The sequence below is a fragment of the Pelmatolapia mariae genome, linkage group LG8 (assembly GCF_036321145.2).
Source record: "Pelmatolapia mariae isolate MD_Pm_ZW linkage group LG8, Pm_UMD_F_2, whole genome shotgun sequence".
Lineage (NCBI taxonomy): Eukaryota > Metazoa > Chordata > Actinopteri > Cichliformes > Cichlidae > Pelmatolapia > Pelmatolapia mariae.
The window spans coordinates 1,291,907-1,314,525 of record NC_086234.1 but is presented as its reverse complement, the minus strand read 5'-3'; the positions used below and the strand labels follow the sequence as shown (position 1 = coordinate 1,314,525).

At 43.6% G+C, this 22,619-nt stretch overlaps 1 protein-coding gene across 1 annotated transcript in view; it reads right to left on the bottom strand.

The window, feature by feature from the left end:
- LOC135933529 (scavenger receptor cysteine-rich type 1 protein M130-like) overlaps positions 1-19,212 on the bottom strand; it is a 58,045-nt gene extending 38,833 nt beyond the window's left edge. Inside the window, exons 1-8 of the mRNA XM_065471611.1 lie at positions 18,960-19,212; positions 18,287-18,692; positions 17,808-17,959; positions 17,232-17,414; positions 8,723-8,887; positions 4,157-4,301; positions 3,394-3,746; positions 3,040-3,321 (exon numbers count right to left, since the gene is read on the bottom strand). Coding sequence (XP_065327683.1) covers positions 3,040-3,321; positions 3,394-3,746; positions 4,157-4,301; positions 8,723-8,887; positions 17,232-17,414; positions 17,808-17,959; positions 18,287-18,692; positions 18,960-19,212 — 1,939 coding nt within the window. The remainder of the gene's footprint in view (positions 1-3,039; positions 3,322-3,393; positions 3,747-4,156; positions 4,302-8,722; positions 8,888-17,231; positions 17,415-17,807; positions 17,960-18,286; positions 18,693-18,959) is intronic.
- Between the last annotated feature and the right edge of the window lie 3,407 nt (positions 19,213-22,619).

The window sequence follows — 22,619 nt, the reverse complement described above, 5'->3', positions numbered from 1 at the left end:
TTCGCTTATGTTGTTAAATAAAGGCTAGATTTGGCATTAATAGATGCCACAGATGTTCTAAAGCTGCCACAAAGCATAAAAAAAATGGACGTCTCCGAAAACGTCGGAGCATTTTTGCAAATATGTGATGTCTTGATAAATCGAGCAGATATTTGAACTTTACACAGCTACATTCTCGCCTGAAAATATCTTAAAAGTTACGCACAGGCTCCGACAACCGTGGCCGACAAATGCGATCCTCCTTTTCCCCAGACTACCCTTTCTGGATCACAAAATAACCTTTTAAGATATTTTCAGGCGAGAATGTAGCTGTGTAATGCTCAAATATCTACTTAATTTATCAAAATATCACATATTTGCAAAAGTGCTTCCACGTTTTCGGAGAGCTCTGTTATCCACCCCCCACACCTATCCCACCCCTAACCCTAACGGCTGCACCTCCCAAAGAATTTTGTCTGGGCTCTTATCTCACTTATTTATTTCAAACAATCAACAGAAAATTTCACCGACATAGTTTTATGTAAGGTTTTTAAGGCTGTGGTGTTAATTTTTAAGTAACATGAGCCCAGCGGCAGCAGCAATGCTAGGCTAACACTAACTAGCTAGCAAGATTTTAAACCTGGTGCTAAACTAAGAGAAGCCACAAAATCAGTTTGAATAAGAGTAAACATTTACTCACCAAGTCAGTGTATCAGGTAAAGATCCACAGTAATGACAACAATAGTCTCTTGAGCTGAAGCTTCTCCGGGTTTGCTCAACATATTCCATAAAGAATGCACCATGAACATGCGGACTGATCCGCGAGGGAGGAGGACGGTAGTCACGTGGCATTTTCAAAACACATCTTTCATCCTTCCGCCCAGAGAAGCAAAACTTCCAGCTTACTTAGTTTTTCTAAGTTAGGACAACTCAAATTAATCGAGTTTATCAGCGTTTTTGCATAAAAAGTACTGGTAAGTTATTTAAATTGAGTTCTAATAACAAATTGATAAAAATTGAGTTCAGCCTATTTAATATTTTTAATTAAACACAATATTACATTTTACAGTGTATAAGAAGAGTAGTTGTTTAGATTGCAAAGAAGATCAAAGGCTCGTTAGACAGAGGTTATACTGTGAGCATAAAAGTAATGAAGAGTAATGAGAGGGACTTGAGTAATAGTTTGTAGGATTTCTATGTTATGTAAATTGCCCAAACACAGTGTTCAGGCCGGATATGCGCTAGCCGTTAAAGGAGGCGAAGAAACCAGGAGTAAATTTTTAAAAGAGGAAACGGGCTAACCGATAGAGACTGTTTCCACAGATTGACAAAAGTAATGTAGGACCTTTGACCAGAGAAAGCTAATTATATCTGTTTCTAGTTCACAGTAGTTATTGAGGGAGTCAGTTAATTAGGTTAACTAATAAAATTTGTTAAAAAGGGGGACTGTTACGATATAAATATATATTCTTAATGCTTATTTTTGGTTTATATTGTTTTATAGAGCCCAGTGTAGGAAAATGCCCTTGTGAGTTAGAATGTAGGCCAAAAGTCACAGAGTAGACTGCACGTCTTGTGCAGAAAACAGGAAGTATAGAAAAGCGGAACTACGTAAACTGTGTGTGTGTGTGACGTGCAGCTGAACTATATAACCATGCTGGCTTCTAATGCTTTCAGACCTGAGCTTGTGTGTTCGTGTGTTCGGGCCTCCATTTCCGGAAATGTAAAATAAAGATCATTTTTTGAGCTTGACCACTCTGAGTCCAGTCTTTCTCTGTCGCCAAAAGAATTCAATAGTAGCCATGTTTCCGTGAGTATCATGACATTACAATCCATAAGTGTCCTGTTGTCAATGATCCACAGTCATAACTCGTCCATTTTATTCACCAGGGACCGCACGTTAGCGAGGAAAATGCTGGGTAGAGAAAGTCGGTGCGGTGTTAGCCTTAGCTTAGCTGTTAGCCCTTTGCGTTCCACGCGCCTTTGTTTATGGTCACTGCGCAGTCTTCAAGCACTTCCGGTTGGCCGAGCAGCCTGCGAAGCGTTGGGTGTTCTTCTTATTTCCAGGATGAGTCGAAGGTTGCTGATGAAACAGTCAAAGTTGTGTATCCTAAATCTAAAAGCTCTTGTCCTTTGTAAGATGTAAAGGGAAGCTGTTCTGCACTAACATACCCGAAATAAGCAGGAATAACACAGCAAACTTGTAAAATCTGAAGAGACGCTGGGCCTTGTGTGACGCACACACTGCCATCTTGGATGGATCTCTGAAGAGGGGTCGCACAGCGTGTGGTGTAGCCCCAGAGTTCGTTTGATAAAGAAGGATTGTTCTATATGGTTCTGTGTCGACCACAGCAAGGTGAACGAGGTATCAAAGTTCGATGTTTATCCCATACCCTGGTTTGATGAGCTCCTGGACCGGTCAGGCATGACTCAGTTTTTCACAACACTTGATTTAACCAAGGGCTACTGGCAGATTCCCTTGTCTTCAGAGTCTAAGGAAAAAACTTCCTTCTCCTCTCCATATGGTTTGTACCAGTTTGTCACACTTCCATTTGGATTGTTCGGAACCCCAACCACGTTCCAGCACTTCACTGGGCTCTTTGTACCCCTTTAAATGCAAGGTGGTCCATAGGCCAGGTGTGCAGATGATTGTGGCCGATTTCCTCTCCCGCTCGCGGGGTGCTCCGTGGCCTCAGTCAGATGGTGGGGGTGTGTGGTGGATGTTTGTGTCTCCGCTGCAGGGGAGGGGTGGTGCAACAGGCTCGAGGGGTAGTGCCAGGGAGGGTGGCAGGGCACTTGAAACCCATCCAGTAATCATGCTCCCTCTTTTTCAGTATGCCAAGACCTGGAGGGAGCAGAGTGGAGACAGCTGGAAAAAAAAGCCTTCTAAACACAATCAGCTCAACAACGCTGGACTCAGGACCGTCAGATTACAGTGTCTCAACATTCCTACCAAACGAGGAGACCATGAACACGTCCAGTGAACTTCTACCACGGTCAAAGAGGAGACAGGTAAGAGAGAAACTTCACCATCCAAGATGATGTCTGTGACAGACTTACCTGAACAGGTGACATCCAGCGTGGAGTCAGAGCGATCTGCTGATGCGCACTCTTTCAGAGCATATCCAGCCTGAACACAGAGTGACTCCACCCACCACACCGATCTCTGTGAAGAATTCTGTGTATTTCCTACAGAAACAGCAGAACCACAGTTCATCTGTCCACAGACAGCAGCTGCATCCTTCAGGGTCCAGATATCCATCGCCACTGGTCTCCACTCTCCTCGTCTCACCTCCAGTGTACCTGCACAGCGACTGGCTCCTCCCACCAACCTGACAGGCTCTGACAGAAAGCAGAGAGTCATCAGTCACAGAATAAAGTGAGTTTGAACCAAAGCTGCAGCTCCTCTTCTACCTGAGCAGGTGAGTCCAGCAGCTTTGCCAGGTGAGCAGCTGCTTCTCACTGAGCCTGAGCTTCTACAGTCCAGGAGAGCAGACTCATGGCCTCCACACTGGAACTCTCTGCTCCACACTGGAGCCTCCACTTCTCCATAGAGCGCCCCCTGGAGGAGCGAAGGAGGCCCACAGCCAAGCTCGCTACAGACCACCTCTGCATCCTGCAGGTCAAAGTCATCTTCACACACTGAGGACCAACTCTGGTTAGACTTCACCTGCAGTCTGCCTGAACACAGACTGGAACCCTTCAGCAGCCTGACAGAGTCTGCAGAGATCAGAGAAATCAAACAGAGATCCAATAAAACACTGAAACTGTTCGGAATAAAATAATTAAGTAAAGTTGTTTTTTTGTGATTTTTATATACATTTTGCAATTGTGATCATTAAAGAGTTGGCACTCCTTGTAATAAGGGTAAAGCGCATCACCTCAGCACTATAACTGAATTGAACACCGAAGCTGACATGTTGAGCTGCAGAGGGACTTACAAACATTCATGTCCCTATACCTTCTGGAAGAAGGTAGAGAACCATAAAAACAAAAACCACTAGAGTAAAGGACAGCTCCCTCCCTCCCAGAGTTGTGAAAGCCCCCTGCATATACACACACACACACACACACACACACACACACACACACACACACAGTCTTAAAAGGCTTATACATGCACTGGACAACTGACCAGTGTGGTGCTAACAGGTACAAGTGTAAAAAAACAGAATACTTGCCTAAAACATTAACACTGTTATAGAGGGCGACGGTAAGTTTGTTGAAAATGTCCCGGAGAGAGTCAAAACTGTCGACTAAGTAAACTTTATCCGGATCAGAGCTGATCGACAACAGTTCCCTCAGACTGGCGTCAGCCACACCTGGAAGAAAAATGAGTCATTACTGTGCCTGAAAATGTGAGCTGTGTGGCATTTTTCATGTATTAGATCATTGTTTTGTTCCAGTGTGTGAACAGCAAAACTCTAGGTTGAGGACAAATGAAGCCAAAGTAATTCTCAGAGTTAGCTTTGCTCTGATGCCACCACAAAACAAACCATCAAGATGTGACTGAGGTTCAGGCTTTTAGCTTTAGTTTAAATAAAGTTTGACATGAACTGTCCCCATTTTCAGTCTCGTCAGCGATTGGACAAACCTTTATCATTTCCAATATAAGGACCTGTAATGGTTTGGTTAATCCTCACTTTTAGATTTAGGTGTTTAGAACTTCACTGTAGGATTTTTGTACAACCTTTATTATTTAGGTGAAGGTTGTATGTGTCAACATGACCTTAACAATGTTCCACTATGTTATCTGCTAACTGTTTTGCTCAGTAGGATGAAACTCCCAAGATGACCAGTGCCAGGAGCTTCCTGGGAAAAGATAATGGGAGTCGCTCTCTGCCCAGCAACAGCACGTGTGGGAGAAAAGACTGTAACTAAAAAAATACAGAGAGTTGTGTGTGAGGTTATAAAAGATTCCTGCAACAGCTCAAGGGCAGAGCTGTCATGACTGTAGAGCTGTGATGTTTGATGTGTGTTCGCTCTCCTGCATGCAGTAACCTTGACCACAGCTGACCGTGTTTCAGACTTTATGAACAGAAAATTCCACAACAGACTGTGTTTAATACTGTCGCGGCTGCCTTGGCAGACGTGTGGAAGGGAGAGAAGTAGGACCCAAATGCAGACACCGACAACTAACTTAACTGTGAATGAGCTTTCATTTGCAGCGGGGACAGAAAACAAACAAAAGCAGAAGGTAGCAAAAACTAAACAGAACAAAGACCTAAACTGGGAGGTAACTATGGAGAGTAATACAAAGGAACAAAAAAACCTGAGAACCTGAGGGGAGACATGGAACACGAGACGTGAAAGCCTGAGTCGAGGAACGTGGAGCAATGACATGGAGGAAACATAGACAAACCAGCAACAGAGGAAGACACGGGGCTTTATTACACAGAGGGATAACGAGGGAATGAGGAGACGCAGGAGGAGAGCACAGCTGGGAGTAATCAAACATGACGAGACCAAGAGGAAGCAAAGCTGAAAACATTAACAACGAACACATGACTATCAAAGTAAAACAGGAACCATAACACAGGTACAGAGACATGGACTTAACACTGAAACAAAGAGGCACGACTGACTGGAGACCAAGAAAACATGGAACACAGAGCACAAAAACCAAGAGACTAAAACTTGTAAAATAATAATGGAAGCAAAGAATGATAAATGATTCAAAACACAAAATACTGGGTCACCGACCCACAACCGTGACAAATACTTGGATGAAAATCCTTTGCAGTCGGCCTCAAGAACTCGCCAGAACGGAAACTAAGAAACAAACTGAACTGGGAGAGCTGGATATACAAACCTGAAATATTAATTCGCTGGGACAAACACGGGATGACATGCAGGGAGAATCACAGGGAGGGGAAGCAGAGAAACACAGAGAAACGCAGACGAACCAACAACAAGCACAGGCAAACACACACTACAAATACACACAGAGGGGAATGAGGAATGTCAAAACAGGAGAGAGGCACAGCTGATCCTAACTGACATGACGAGACAGAGACACAGACCTTCAAAGTAAAACAGGAAATATAAACAGACAGCAAACAGAGAAAACACATGGGGAGGGATGACTCGACACTAAAGAGACACAAAACCAAAATCTAATTAGGAAAACTTTAACAGAATACATAAACAGATCACACGATAATAGTCATTGATACAAAAGCCCTGAGTCAGGCCTATGACAGTGTTAGCATTTAAGCATTAAAGCCTCCTGGAGGATAGAAAGAGGCTGAACAGTTTCCCTGTGCTGCCTCTAAAATCCTGTCAAGAGTCGTTTCGCTGCAATGTACTTACTGATGAAAACCCCACTTTTCATGCAGCTGTGTAGCACAATGAAAACTCAGCTTTCTAGGATTCATGCCTATTAAAATACTACAGTCACAGCAATGCAGCACTGAAAAGACTGAAAACACAGAGTTCAGTGAACAGATGATGCTCTGTTAACAGATTAATTTTATCAAAACTCTCAGCTGGAATCTGACATCATCTAGATTTGCACAGCAGTGAAACTACCTGTGCCAACCACTGACTCTGTTTTTCAGTTTGAGAAAACGAGGTTCAGGAGATTTGATAAAGCAGGAGATGCATCAGGATACGACACCGTCAGATATTAGGTGAGGACGTTTGTCTACCTAATGTTTGTAATGTAATGTCTAAAAGAATGTTTGTCTTTTAGACCCCATTCCTACAAAACTGCTCAAAGAAGTCCTGCCATTAATTAATGCTTCAATCTTAAATATGATCAACCTATCTCTAATAATCGGCTATGTACCACAGGCCTTCAAGCTGGCTGTAGTTAAACCTTTACTTAAAAAGCATCTCTAGACCCAGCAGTCTTAGCTAATTATAGGCCAATCTCCAACCTTCCTTTCATATCAAACATCCTTGAAAGAGTAGTTGTCAAACAGCTAACAGATCATCTGCAGAGGAATGGCTTATTTGAAGAGTTTCAGTCAGGTTTCAGAGCTCATCACAGCACAGAAACAGCTTTAGTGAAGGTTACAAATGATCTTCTTATGGCCTCTGACAGTGGACTCATCTCTGTGCTTGTCCTGCTAGACCTCAGTGCAGCGTTCGATACTGTCGACCATAATATCCTATTAGAGCGATTAGAACATGCTGTAGGTATTACAGGTACTGCACTGCAGTGGTTTGTATCATATCTATCTAATAGACTCCAATTTGTGCATGCAAATGGAGAGTCCTCTTCACACACTGAGGTTAATTATGGAGTTCCACAGGGTTCAGTGCTAGGACCAATTCTGTTTACATTATACATGCTTCCCTTAGGCAGCATCATTAGAAGACATAGCATACATTTACACTGCTATGCAGATGACACCCAGCTCTATCTGTCCATGAAGCCAGGTAACACACACCAATTAGTTAAACTGCAGGAATGTCTTAAAGACATAAAGACCTGGATGGCCGCTAACTTTCTGCTTCTTAATTCAGATCAAACTGAGGTTATTGTACTCGGCCCTGAAAATCTTAGAAATATGGTATCTAACCAGATTCTTACTCTGGATGGCATTACCTTGGCCTCCAGTAACACTGTGAGGAACCTTGGAGTCATTTGTGACCAGGACATGTCCTTCAATGCACATATTAAACAAATATGTAAGACTGCTTTCTTCCATTTGTGCAACATCTCTAAAGTTAGAAATATCCTGTCTCAGAGTGACGCTGAAAAACTAGTTCATGCATTTATTACTTCCAGGCTGGACTACTGTAACTCATTATTATCAGGAAGTCCTAAAAACTCCCTGAAAAGCCTTCAGTTAATCCAAAATGCTGCAGCAAGAGTCCTGACAGGGACTAGAAAGAGAGAGCAGATTTCTCCTGTATTGGCTTCCCTTCATTGGCTTCCTGTTAAATCCAGAATTCAAAATCCTGCTCCTCACATACAAGGTCTTAAATAATCAGGCCCCATCTTATCTTAATGACCTTGTAGTACCATATCACCCTATTAGAGCACTTCGCTCTCACACTGCAGGCTTACTTGTTGTTCCTAGAGTATTTAAAAGTAGAATGGGAGGCAGAGCCTTCAGTTTTCAGGCCCCTCTTCTGTGGAACCAGCTTCCAGTTTGGATTCAGGAGACAGACACTATCTCTACTTTTAAGATTAGGCTTCAAACTTTCCTTTTTGCTAAAGCATATAGTTAGGGCTGGACCAGGTGACCCTGAATCCTCCCTTAGTTATGCTGCAATAGACGTAGGCTGCCGGGGATTCCCATGATGCATTGAGTTTTTCCTTTCCACTCAGTATGTGTTAATAGACCTCTGCATTGAATCATACTTGTTATTAATCTCTGTCTCTCTTCCACAGCATGTCTTTATCCTGTCTTCCTTCTCTCACCCCAACCAATCACAGCAGATGGCCCCGCCCCTCCCTGAGCCTGGTTCTGCTGGAGGTTTCTTCCTGTTAAAAGGGAGTTTTTCCTTCCCACTGTCGCCAAAGTGCTTGTTCATAGGGGGTCATATGACTGCTGGATTTTTCTCTGTATCTGTTATTATAGAGTATACTGTACAATATAAAGCGCCTTGAGGCGACTTTTGTTGTGATTTGGCGCTATATAAATAAAACTGAATTGAATTGAATTGAATACTGTGATGGAGACAAACTTAAAGGATGCTCAGTAAGAAGAACTTATTATTTCAGTGATTGCTTTAAACTTGTCAGAGGATTTTTTTTTAAAGGTAAACATTAATCAAAAAACTTCACCGATAGTGTAGACCTCGATGCCGGTGTCTTTCAGGTTCTCTGAGGGAAGAAGTATGTCATCGAAGGATTCCCCGTCTGTGATCAGAACAGCAATCTTTCTGGAGTCTGGGCGCATTCCCACAGTGGGTTTAAACTGGTTATGGAGGATATGATTCAGAGCTACTCCTGTGATAGAAGAAAGAGGCAACAGCAGGTCAAGAGATTCAAAGCTCACGGACCAAAACACAGCAAATGAAAAGGCAAAACTTAAGTTAGCTATGAGTCTAATATCATATTTCAACAAGAAATATCCATCCATACAGCTTCTACTCTGTATAAACAGTGCAGCAGATAACTGATGGATACAAGAGCCAAAATTAAATTAAATTCAGTTTTATTTATACAGCGCCAAATCACAACAGTCACCTCAAGGCGCTTTATATTGTACAGTAGACCCTACAATAATACATACAGAGAAAAACCCAACAATCATATGACCCCCTATGAGCAAGCACTTTGGTGACAGTGGGAAGGAAAAACTCCCTTTTAACAGGAAGAAACCTCCAGCAGAACCAGGCTCAGGGAGGGGCGGGGCCATCTGCTGTGATTGGTTGGGGTGAGAGAAGGAAAACAGGATAAAGACATGCTGTGGAAGAGAGACAGAGATTAATAACAGGTATGATTCAATGCAGAGAGGTCTATTAACACATAGTGAGTGAAGAAGGAACACTCAATGCATCATGGGAATCCCCGGCAGCCTACGTCTATTGCAGCATAACTAAGGGAGGATTCAGGGTCACCTGGTCCAGCCCTAACTATATGCTTTAGCAAAAAGGAAAGTTTGAAGCCTAATCTTAAAAGTAGAGATAGTGTCTGTCTCCCGAATCCAAACTGGAAGCTGGTTCCACAGAAGAGGGGCCTGAAAACTGAAGGCTCTGCCTCCCATTCTACTTTTAAATACTCTAGGAACAGCAAGTAGGCCTGCAGTGTGAGAGCGAAGTGCTCTAATAGGGTGATATGGCACTACAAGGTCATTAAGATAAGATGGGGCCTGATTATTTAAGACCTTGTATGTGAGGAGCAGGATTTTGAATTCTGGATTTAACAGGAAGCCAATGAAGGGAAGCCAATACAGGAGAAATCTGCTCTCTCTTTCTAGTCCCTGTCAGGACTCTTGCTGCAGCATTTTGGATTAACTGAAGGCTTTTCAGGGAGTTTTTAGGACATCCTGATAATAATGAATTACAGTAGTCCAGCCTGGAAGTAATAAATGCATGAACTAGTTTTTCAGCGTTACTCTGAGACAGTTTGATAACTACTCCCAATCGGAGGTGGAAAAATCTGTACTCCAGTAGAATTTTCAAATCTGTACTGGAGTATTTTTTTTTCTGACTACTTTTTACTTTTACTCCCTATATTTTTAAACAAATATCTATACTTTCTACTCCTTATATTTTCTAAACAGACTCATTACTTTTTGTTTGTTTATAGTTTTTATTCGAGGACTAAAGTGGGCCAGAAGAAGTGCAGGTCTCTGTGGATTGTGTTCGCAGTGCATCAGCATCTATATAGCCCTACTGAAGAGGAGCGACCATAAAGGAAGTGACATGTCAGATAATTTGAAATGCAGCATTTCTGTCAGCTTAATAAACATCAGCAAACACAAAGTGTTTGTGTGCAGTTTGTCTCACAGTGTGTTGCAGCTAAAGAGCCAGCTGCTGTGTTTCACAGGGAGAGAAAAGAAAGAGCGAACTTCACTCAGAGATGGAGAACGATAAGAAAGACAGGACAGGATTGAGAAACTGGAAACATAAAGCTTACTCTGATGTCATCATTTTAATCACATGTTGGATATTCCCCTAAAATGTCATGGCCCCCACTACACAGGATGCAGGTAAGATAGTCTCGGGCTCTACAGTCGGATTCTGGGGAGAACTGGCGGATCAAAGCATTGGTATCAGTTTTGCGAGAGCTGGGTCGGTAAAGAATGGTGATATTAAACTGGTTGAAAAAGAACTGCCATATAGCCTACCTGGAGTTCAGTCTCTTGGCACGCTGAATGTATGAAAGGTTCTTGTGGTTGTTCCAGATAAAAAATGGCTGTTCAGATCCCTCCAACCAATGTCTCCACTCCTTTAGGGCCATCTTGATTGCTAGGAGTTCCCGCTTGCCTACGTCATAATTTCTCTCAGTGGAGCTGAACCGCAGAGAGAAAAAGGCAGGTGGGTGGAGGCGTCCGTCATGTTCAGAGCGTTGGGATAGCACTACTCCTGTACCAGTGTCGGAAGTGTCCACCTCCACAAAAAACCGCTTGGAGGTGTCGGGATGGGTAAGGATGGTTCCGGTGCTAAATAGTTATTCTAATCTTGAAAACGCCTGACTGGCCTTGGGTGACCACTGGGAGACTCGCATGGGAGAAGTGAGTTCATTAAGTGGGAGTGTTATAAGAAATTGACTCAACATGGAACTCACAGCTATTACAAATAGCTTGAAGTGAAGGAAATGATATGATCGGATATATCAGTGAGCTGCTCCGAGGATCACTGAAACTTCCAACGGAGATGGATATTAAGATTGAGAGCGCACATCGTTCACTTGGCCCCCGACCTACAGACCCTGCGGCACCTCCTAGATCGATCATAGTGAGATTCCTAGACGCAGGAATAAAAGACAAGATCATACAGCAAGCATGGAGCCAGAAGCAAGTCTTTTTTCAAGATAAGCGGATCTTTCTTGACCAAGACTATTCGCCTGACCTACAGAAGAAGAGAGCTAGACTATACGAGGTTATCAAACAACTGAAAAGAAAAAACGTGCAGGCGAAATGTCTATACCCAGCGAAGCTGAGAATAAAACTGAACACTGGAGAGAAGACCTTTGCAACATTAACAGAGGCTGCGCAACAGTTGAAAGAGATTGGAGTCGAAATAGGACGTGGAGAAAGGCGACACATTGAAGAAGAGCTGAAAGAAGGTTGGATAAGCAACAGGAGAAGACAAAGGTAGGCGGCATTATTAATCTCAGACCTCAGGGTCCTCATGCAGGAAGAACATTAAATTAACTAAATATTAGAGTGATTTGAAAGTGTGTGGAAAAGGAAAAAAAAGAAAAAAGAAATGGAGACAAAGAAGTAAGAAGTACACAACATACAATGGACAGCCAAAATATAGATGAGAATACATTTTGGGTAGTAAAATGTCACTTATCTAAGAAAGTTATATTTTAGTATGGGCGGAGGTCATGTTTAGGATTAATATGTGGACTAATAAGTGAGTGGACTACACTTACCTAGACCTCTCATACACAATAGTGTAATATTGGTTATTTGTGCACTAAGCACTTTTCCCACAGAGAAGGAGGATCACACTTCTCTGCCCAAAACCAAATGGGGGTTGCTGTTACGGCCTGTGGCCATAAGAAGTCTGTGTGAGCTGCTGTGTGTTCTGTCTGTGAACAGCGTGACCTAACCTGACTCCTATCCTCTTCTCAGAATGGAAGATTGTGTCGATAGGGTCGGTTCTGCGAAGTTTGTTACTAAGCTGGACTTGTTCATGGGCTATTGGCAAGTTCCTCTAACATCACGTGCGGCCGACATCTACTCCTGACCATTTTCTTCAGTACACTGTCATGTCTTTCGGGTTGTGCAACGCCCCCGCCACATTCCAACGCCTTATGAATATTGTGCTGGGAAGTATTTGCAATTGTGAAGTGTATTTAGATGATATTGTCGTCTATTCAGACACCTGGTCAGAGCATATGGAAACGCTCATTGACGTGTTCCATCGCTTGGAAAGGGCCTCCCACACCCTCAATCTCGCCAAGTGTGATTTTGGAAAAGCCACTGTGACGTATTTGGGGAAACAAGTGGGTCAGGGACAAGTGCGCCCTATTTTGGCAAAAATCCAGGCCATACTGGATTTCCCTGCCCCTCGTACTAAGCATGAGCTCCGCCATTTTCTCGGCATGGCGGGCTACTACCGGGGTTTCTGTCTAAATTTCGGGGAAGTGGTTGCACCCCTCACTAGCCCCACTAATGTGTTGAAACCTTTTGTGTGGTCCTCTGCGTGTCAGAGTGCGTTCCAGGCTGTTAAAACTCTCCTTTGCAGTGCACCAGTGCTGGATGCCAGTGCCAACGGAGCAGGTGCCGTATTGTTACAGGAAGATCAACAAGATGTGGATCACCCAATCGGCTATTTCTCAAAGAAATTCAGTGTCCATCAGCAAAGGTATAGCACGATTGAAAAAGAGGCCCTTTCCCTGCTGTTCACGTTGCAGCATTTTGAGGTGTACGTCGGTTCCAGACCCTCGCCTGTGATCGTTTATACCGACCACAATCCCCTGGTGTTCCTAATGCGAATGCAGAACTCGAATCAAAGGCTTATGAGATGGTCTCTCCTGGTGCAAGATTTAAATCTGGAAATTCGCCATAAAAAGGGTACAGAGAATGTGTTAGCGGATGCACTGTCATGAATTTTACTTTACTCGTAACTGTCAAAACATCTACAAGGGAGACGTTTTGATTTTGGGAAGGGGGGTGTCATGGCCTGTGGCCACAAGACGTCTGTGTGAGCTGCTGTGTTTCTGTGTCTCTTTACTGTGTCTTAAGACTCTCCGCAGGTCGTTCTCCTAATAGTAGTGAGCTGCTGATTGGACCATGGAGCAGGTGACTGCGTTCAAAAAGCCGCTGTGACAGCTGCCGGGAGAGAGAGAGAAGCGAGCGAGGAGTTTTGACAGCAGACGCGGACCTGGCCCTGGTCTCCAAAGTTTTGAGTTACTTTGTATATGTGTAAGCGTGCTCTGTGAGAGCCGCCAATTGTGTGTATGGATTATGCGTGCATAGGCTGAAGCTGAAGGGCTGAGCCGCCTTTTCTTTTGAACTGTTTTCTCCTGTTTCTGGGCTAGGAAGTGAGGGATAGTTATTGTCATTTGTTTGTTTTCTTTCTTTCTTAGGGTTTAGCTAGTTTTCTCTGGCGGGACTTAGTTGGTTTTGTTTATTATTTTGGCCTGGGTTCACCCTGGAGCTATGCTTCCTGACACTAAATAAAATCACCTTTTTTACTCATAACCGGTTTCGGCTGTTTGGTTTGGGACCCAGGGCGGGTACTTGCTTCTCTCTCCTCAAATCTTATGTGCGTCTCTACACGCCTAGACTAGGGGCGTAACAGTTGCCCACAATGTGGATGACTGGAAGGATGGAAGTCCTGTTCTTTTTTAGTGATAAGTTTTCTTTCTCTCTGATATATGTCATAGACCTGAGTTCACACTTTCTCTTACAGACTAAGTATATATATACTCAGTACATATTGGAATACAAAGGGGAAAATGCAATTATATAGAGAATGCGATACATATGAACTTTGTTAGCTATAATGTAAAAGGAATCAATAACCCAATTAAGAGAAAAAATATATCCTAGGTCAATTAAAGAGACTGCAGTGATCTGTAGCCCTAATGTAAGAAACTCACTTATCTGAAATAGAACATGTTAAATTAAAAAGAGAATGGGTTGAGGAAGTATGTTGTGCATCCTGCAAGAGTGGGGAGAAGAGAGGGGTTGCTATCCTGTTTAACAAATGTGCATATTACAATAATGAAAAGGTCTTTCACGACGATGAAGGTTGTTATGTCATGGTAACTGGAGAAACTGGAGGCTTAAAAATTACAATTTTAAATGTATATGCCCTAAATGAAGATTGCCCGAATTTCTTTAGAAAGATTGCATCTCTTAAGGTAGATAAAGGTGAAGGAATCTTACTTATCGGGTGGGGGGTCAATTGTGTTCTAAGCAATAAATTAGATAGATTACCAGCAATAACAAGACCCCAGTCCGAAATGTCTAGAAGTCTCTCAGGTATGATGGCAGAACTGGGACAGGTAGATGTGTGGAGACATCAACATCCTACGGATAAAGATTTCACATTTATGTCTCAAGTGCATGGAAGCTACACAAGAATAGATTTTTTTCTGTATGTCAAAAAAAGAGCTATTCAGGGCAAAAGAGACAACAATTCAATCAATTACTATATCTGATCATAGCCCAGTTACTGTGAAAATTCATATGGGAATGTCTGATTATTTTAAACACTGGAGACTGAACGTCTCATTATTAACAAATCCACAGGTCAAACAGGAAGTACAGTCTGCTCTATCTGAATACTTTGCTATAAATGATGATAGCAGTATTTCTCCCTCAGTAATATGGGACGCCAGTAAAGCCACAATAAGGGGAAAACTTATCTCTATTGGAGCCAGAACAAAGAAACAAAGGCTTGCAAAACAGGCAGAACTAGAAAACGAAATAAGAAGATTAGAGAAGGAACATAAACAACAAGGTAAAGATGACATATTTAAAAACTAAAAGATGCCAGATAACAATTAGATGAGATATTAACAAACAAAGCAGAAGGGAATCTTAGATACGTAAATAGGAAATGTTATGAAATGGGAAATAAAGCTAGCAGGTTAGTGGTATTCCAACTTCGAAAGACTCAATCCACCCGTATAGCTCCTAAAATTAGAAACACAGAGACCAATTGTATTGAAACACAACCTAAGGAAATATCAAACGCTTTCGCAAAATACTATGAAGGGTTGTACAAGGGAGAAGCTCAAGAACACCAGAAGGAAAATAGTACTAAATTTCTGAGTGCTCTCAAATTAAGTAAATTGTCAAATGCTGAAGCAATAAAACTAGTGCACCCCATAAGTGAAATTGAAATAAAAGAAGCTATAGCCAAATTAAGAAACAACAAATCACCAGGAGCAGATGGATAAACGAACTTACCCCCATACTATGCAAAGTATACAAATTCAGGAGATATTCCAAAGTCATGGTCAGAAGCAATTATTATAGTTCTACATAAAGAAGGAAAAGACCCCATAAACTGTACAAGTTATTGACCAATAAGTCTCCTGTGTGTGGACTACAAAATTTTAACATCCATACTAGCCACTAGAATCCAAAATTATATAAAAAAAATTAGTGAAACGTGATCAGACGGGATTCATTAGTGGCCGCCAAGGTACTAATAACATAAGGAAGGCCCTAAATCTACAGACAATAGCAGAAAGAGATAAAATGCCATCAATGTTCCTTAATTTGGATGCAGAAAAGGCATTCGATCGAGTAGACTGGATATTCCTTGAACAAAAATTGATAACGATGGGATTTGGTGAAACATTTGTTCCATGGATCAGCACTCTATATAAAGAGACTAGGTCAAGGGTCAGGGTTAATGGATGCTGTTCTGATCTATTCAAGATAGAAAGGGGTGTGAGACAGGGGGATTCACTGTCACCCATCCTCTTTGCGATTAGTATAGAGCCATTGGCTGAGGCCATTCCTTGTAATACACAAATCCAAGGAATGGAGGATGAAGGAGGAATAACTCATAAGATAGCTCTTTTTGCTGATGATATTTTACACAGGTATGGATCAGTCTCAGGATATAAGATTAATGAAAATAAATCAGAGGCAATGATGATTCACCTCTCTGGATTCAGTGACCTGGGAATTACACTTACAGCAAAGCCTAAGCAATTATTTGAAGCTAACTATAACAAACTCCTTAGACAAATAAAGAAAGATATATCACGATGGGATATTCTACACCTCTCCCTATTTGAAGGGTTGGTTGTTTTTATTCCAATCATTGCTGGTAAGAGTTACGGCGTCTACCTTCAGTATGTTAAATAAACAAATCTTACTGATAGCTAAGAAAATGAAAACTGTGAAATGGAAACAAAGAAGCTCACCATCCATAACACAATGGAAACAGAGACTGAAAAGAGTTCACACAATGGAACGAATGACAGCAAGCTTGCAACTGAAGATGGATATCTTCTACCAGAGATGGAACTGTGTGACCAGATACTTGGGTGAATGAACAAGAACTCTGGAACATTGTAATATCCATCCATCCATCCATTTTCTTCCGCTTATCTGGGGCTGGGTCGCGGGGGCAGCAGCCCAAGCAGAGAAGCCCAGACCTCCCACTCCCCAGCCACCTCCTCCAGCTTGTCCAGGGGAATACCAAGGCGTTCACAAGCCAGCCAAGAGATATAATCTCTCCAGCGTGTCCTTGGTCTGCCCCGGGGCCTCCTCCCGGTGGGACATGCCCGGAACACCTCACCCAGGAGGCGCCCAGGAGACATCCTTGTCAGATGCCCAAACCACCTCAGCTGGCTCCTTTCGATGTGGAGGAGCAGCGGCTCTACTCTGAGCCCTTCCCTAATGGCCGAACTTCTCATCCTATCTCTAAGGCAGAGGTCAGCCACCCTTCGGAGGAAGCCCATTTCCGCCGCTTGTATTCGCGATCTCGTTCTTTCCATCACTACCCACAGCTCATGACCATAGGTGAGGGCAGGGACGTAGATCGACCGGTAAATTGAGAGCTTCGCTTTTACACTCAGCTCTCTCTTCACCACAACAGACCGGTACAGCGTCCGCATCACTGCGACCGCAGCACCAATCCGTCTGTCAAACTCGCGCTCCCTTCTCCCATCACTCGTGAACAAGACCCCGAGATACTTGAACTCCTCAACTTGACCTCGTCCCTGACCCAGAGTGTGCACTCCACCCTTTTCCGGCTGAGGACCATGGCCTCAGATTTGGAGGTGCTGATTCTCATTCCCACCACTTCACACTTGGCTGCGAACCGTTCCAAGGAGAGCTGCGGGCCATCACCCGATGAAGCCAACAGAACCACATCATCTGCAAAAAGCAGAGATGAGATCCTGAGACCACCCAAGTGAAATTCTGTCCATAAAAATTATGAGCAGAATCGGTGACAAAGGGCAGCCCTGGCGGAGCCCATCACCCACCAGGAACGAGTCCGACTTATTGCTGGCTATGCAGACCAAGCTCTTGCAACGGTTGTATAAGGACTGAATTGCCCGTAGCAATGGGCCAGACACCCCATACTCCCGGAGCACCCCCACCAGGACCCCTCAAGGGACACGGTCAAGTGCCTTCTCCAAGTCCACAAAACACATGTAGACTGGTTGGGCACCCTCAAGTATCCTCGAGAGGGTAAAGAGCTGATCCAGTGTTCCAAGACCAGGACGAAAACCGCATTGTTCCTCCTGTATCCGAGGTTCAACTAACGACGAACTCTCCTTTCCAGCACCCTGGCATAGACTTTCCCAGGGAGGCTGAGGAGTGTGATTCCCGTGTAGTTGGAACACACCCTCTGGTCCCCCTTCTTTAAGATGGGGATCACCACCCTGGTCTGCCAGTCCAGGGGTACTGCCCCTGATCTCCACGCAACATTGTAGAGATGTGTCAACCAAGACAGCCCTACAACATCCAGAGCCTTCAGGAACTCGGGGCGGACCTTGTCCACCCCAGGGGCTCTGCCACCAAGGAGTTGTTTAACTGCCTCAGTGACCTCGCCCCCAGAGATTGGCGGGTCATCCCCTTCGTCCCCAGACTCTGCTTCCGCCACGGAAGACGTGCCAGTGGGATTAAGGAGGTCCTCGAAGTATTCCTTCCACCGCCCGACAATTTTCTCAGTTGAAGTCAGCAGCACTCCGCCAGCACTATACACAGTGCAGGTAGAGCACCGCTTTCCTCTCCTGAGTCACCTGACGGTTTGCCAGAATCTCTTCGAGGCAGTCCGAAAGTCTTTTTCCGTGGTCTCTCCGAACTTCTCCCATACTCGAGTTTTTGCTTTAGTCACTGCCCGAGCCGCATTCCGCTTAGTCTGTCGGTACCTATCAGCTGCCTCCGGAGTCCCACAGGCTAACCAAGCCCAATAGGACTCCTTCTTCAGCTTGGTGGCTCCCCTAACCTCTGGTGTCCACCATTTGGTTCGGGGATTACCACCATGACAGGCACCAACTACCTTGCGGCCGCAGCTCAGTGCAGCGGCTTCGGCAATGGAGGTGCTGAACATGGTCCATTCGGACTCAATGTCCCCAGTCTCCCTCGGAATGCTGTTGAAGCTCTGCCGGAGGTGTGAGTTGAAGATTTCGTGGACCGGGGCCTCTGCTAGACATTCCCAGCACACCCTCACTGTACGTTCAGGCGCGTCAGGTCTGTCCAGCGTTCTCCCTCGCCACCTGATCCAACTCACCACCAGGTGGTGATCAGTTGACAGCTCAGTCCCTCTCTTTACCCGAGTGTCCAGAACATATGGTCGCAGGTCTGCTGATACAATTACAAAATCGATCATCGACCTGCGGCCTAGAGCGTCCTGGTGCCACGTGCACTTATGGACACTCTTAAGTTTGAACATGGTGTTCGTTATGGCCAAACTGTGGTTTGCACAGAAGTCCGATAACAAAACACTGCTCGGGTTCAGATCCTTCCAGGTCTTGCTGTCATTGCCCACGTGAGCACTGAAGTCTCCCAGTTGGACAACAGAGTCCCCAGGAGGAGCACCCTCCAGTACCCCACCCAGGGACTCCAAGAAGGCTGGGTACTCTGAACTGCCGCTTGGCGCATAAGCGCAGACGACGGTCAGGATCCATTCCCTGCCTCGAAGGCGAAGGGAACACAACCCTCTCATCCACCGGGAGAAACCCCAACATTCAATTCAATTCAATTCAATTTTATTTATACAGCGCCAAATCACAACAAAAGTCGCCTCAAGGCGCTTTATATTGTACAGTAGATCGCACAATAATAAATACAGAGAAAAACCCAACAATCATATCATATGACCCCCTATGAGCAAGCACTTTGGCGACAGTGGGAAGGAAAAACTCCCTTTTAACAGGAAGAAACCTCCGGCAGAACCAGGCTCAGGGAGGGGCGGCCATCTGCTGCGACCGGTTGGGGTGAAAGAAGGAAAACAGGATGAAAGACATGCTGTGGACGAGAGACAGAGATTAATAACAGATATGATTCGATGCAGAGAGGTCTATTAACACATAGTGAGTGAGAAGGTGACTGGAAAGGAAAAACTCAATGCATCATGGGAATCCCCGGCAGCCTACGTCTATTGCAGCATAACTAAGGGAGGATTCAGGGTCACCTGGTCCAGCCCTAACTATATGCTTTAGCAAAAAGGAAAGTTTTAAGCCTAATCTTAAAAGTAGAGATAGTGTCTGTCTCCCGAATCCAAACTGGAAGCTGGTTCCACAGAAGAGGGGCCTGAAAACTGAAGGCTCTCCCTCCCATTCTACTTTTAAATACTCTAGGAACAGCAAGTAGGCCTGCAGAGCGAGAGCGAAGTGCTCTAATAGGGTGATATGGTACTACAAGGTCATTAAGATAAGATGGGGCCTGATTATTTAAGACCTTGTAAGTGAGGAGCAGGATTTTGAATTCAATTCTGGATTTAACAGGAAGCCAATGAAGGGAAGCCAATACAGGAGAAATATGCTCTCTCTTTCTAGTCCCTGTCAGTACTCTTGCTGCAGCATTTTGGATTAACTGAAGACTTTTCAGCGAGTTTTTAGGACATCCTGATAATAACGAATTACAGTAGTCCAGCCTGGAAGTAATGAAGGCATGAACTAGTTTTTCAGCATCACTCTGAGACAGGATATTTCTAATTTTAGAGATGTTGCGCAAATGGAAGAAAGCGGTCTTACATATTTGTTTAATATGTGCCTTGAAGGACATGTCCTGGTCAAAAATGACTCCAAGGTTCCTCACAGCATTACTGGAGGCCAAGGTAATGCCATCCATAGTAAGGATCTGCTTAGATGCCATATTTCTAAGATTTTCAGGACCAAGTACAATAACCTCAGTTTTATCTGAATTAAGAAGCAGGAAGTTAGCGGCCATCCAGGTCTTTATGTCTTTAAGACATTCCTGCAGTTTAACTAATTGGTGTGTGTTACCTGGCTTCATGGATAGATAGAGCTGCGTATCATCTGCATAGCAGTGAAAATTTATGCTATGTCTTCTAATGATGCTGCCTAGGGGAAGCATGTATAATGTAAATAGAATTGGTCCTAGCACTGAACCCTGTGGAACACCATAATTGACCTTAGTGGGTGAAGAGGACTCTCCATTTACTTGAACAAATTGGAGTCTATTAGATAGATATGATACAAACCACTGCAGTGCAGTACCTGTAATACCTACAGCATGTTCTAATCGCTCTAATAAGATATTATGGTCAACAGTATCGAACGCAGCACTAAGGTCTAGCAGGACAAGCACAGAGATGAGTCCACTGTCAGAGGCCATAAGAAGATCATTTGTAACCTTCACTAAAGCTGTTTCTGTGCTGTGATGAGCTCTGAAACCTGACTGAAACTCTTCAAATAAGCCATTCCTCTGCAGATGATCTGTTAGCTGTTTGACAACTACTCTTTCAAGGATTTTTGATATGAAAGGAAGGTTGGATATTGGCCTATAATTAGCTAAGACAGCTGGGTCTAGAGATGGCTTTTTGAGTAAAGGTTTAACTACAGCCACCTTGAAGGCCTGTGGTACATAGCCGATTATTAGAGATAGATTGATCATATTTAAGATTGAAGAATTAATTAATGGCAGGACTTCTTTGAGCAGTTTTGTAGGAATGGGGTCTAAAAGACACGTTGATGGTTTAGAGGAAGTAATTATTGAAGTTAACTCAGAAAGATCAATTGGAGAAAAAGACTCTAACTTAACATCAATGGTACTAAAAGTAGCTGTAGATAATATTACATCTGTGGGATGATTATTGGTAATTTTTTCTCTAATGATAAAAATTTTATTTCTGAAGAAGTTCATGAAGTCATTACTAGTTAACGTTAAAGGGATTGTTGGCTCAGTAGAGCTCTGACTTTTTGTCAGCCTGGCTACAGTGCTGAAGAGAAACCTGGGGTTGTTCTTATTTTCTTCAATCAGTGACGAATAGTAAGATGTTCTGGCTTTGCGGAGGGCTTTCTTATAAAGCAACAAACTATTTCTCCAGGCTAAATGATGATCCTCTAAATTTGTGACACGCCATTTCCTCTCCAGCTTACGAGTTATCTGCTTTAGGCTACGTGTTTGAGAATTATACCACGGAGTCAGGTACTTCTGATTTGAGACTTTAGTTTTCACTGGAGCTACAGTATCCAGAGTCGTACGTAGTGAGGAGGTAAAATTATTAACAAGATAATCGACCTCTGTTGGAGTAGCGTTCAGGTAGCTGCCCTGCTCTATGTTGGTACAGGGCATTGAAGATGATAACAGTGGGTGGATTATATTCTTAAACTTAGTTACAGCACTTTCAGAAAGACATCTACTTTGATAAAGTCTACTCTCCACTGCTGTGTAATCAATTATTGTAAATGTAAATGTTATCAGGAAATGATCAGACAGCAGAGGGTTTTCAGGAAACACTGTTAAATGTTCAGTTTCTAAGCCATATGTTAAAACAAGATCTAGAGTGTGATTAAAGTGGTGGGTGGGTTCTTTTACATTTTGAGAGAAGCCAATTGAGTCTAATAACAGATTAAATGCCAATTTGAGGCTGTCATTTTTAGCATCTACATGGATGTTAAAATCACCCACAATAATTATTTTATCTGAGCTGAGCACTAAATCAGATAAAAAGTCTGAGAAATCAGAGAGAAACTCTGTGTAAGGCCCAGGTGGACGGTAGATGATAACAAATAAGACTGGTTTCTGAGTTTTACAGCTGGGGTGGACAAGGCTAAGCATCAGGCTTTCAAATGAATTAAAAGTCTGTCTTGGTCTTTCGTTAATTAATAGACTGGTGTGAAAAATTGCTGCCACACCGCCCCCTCGGCCTGTGCTTCGAGGTTTCTGGTAGTTAGAATGACTCGGGGGTGTTGATTCATTTAAACTAACATAATCATCCTGCTGCAACCAGGTTTCTGTAAGGCAGAGTAAATCGATTTGTTGGTCGATTTGTTGGTCGATACCAGCAGCAAGCCTAGAGGATACCAAGATGCCCACCCCAGCCCGCCGCCTCTCACCAGGGGCAACTCCAGACTGAGACAGAGTCCAGCCCCCCTCCAGGAGACT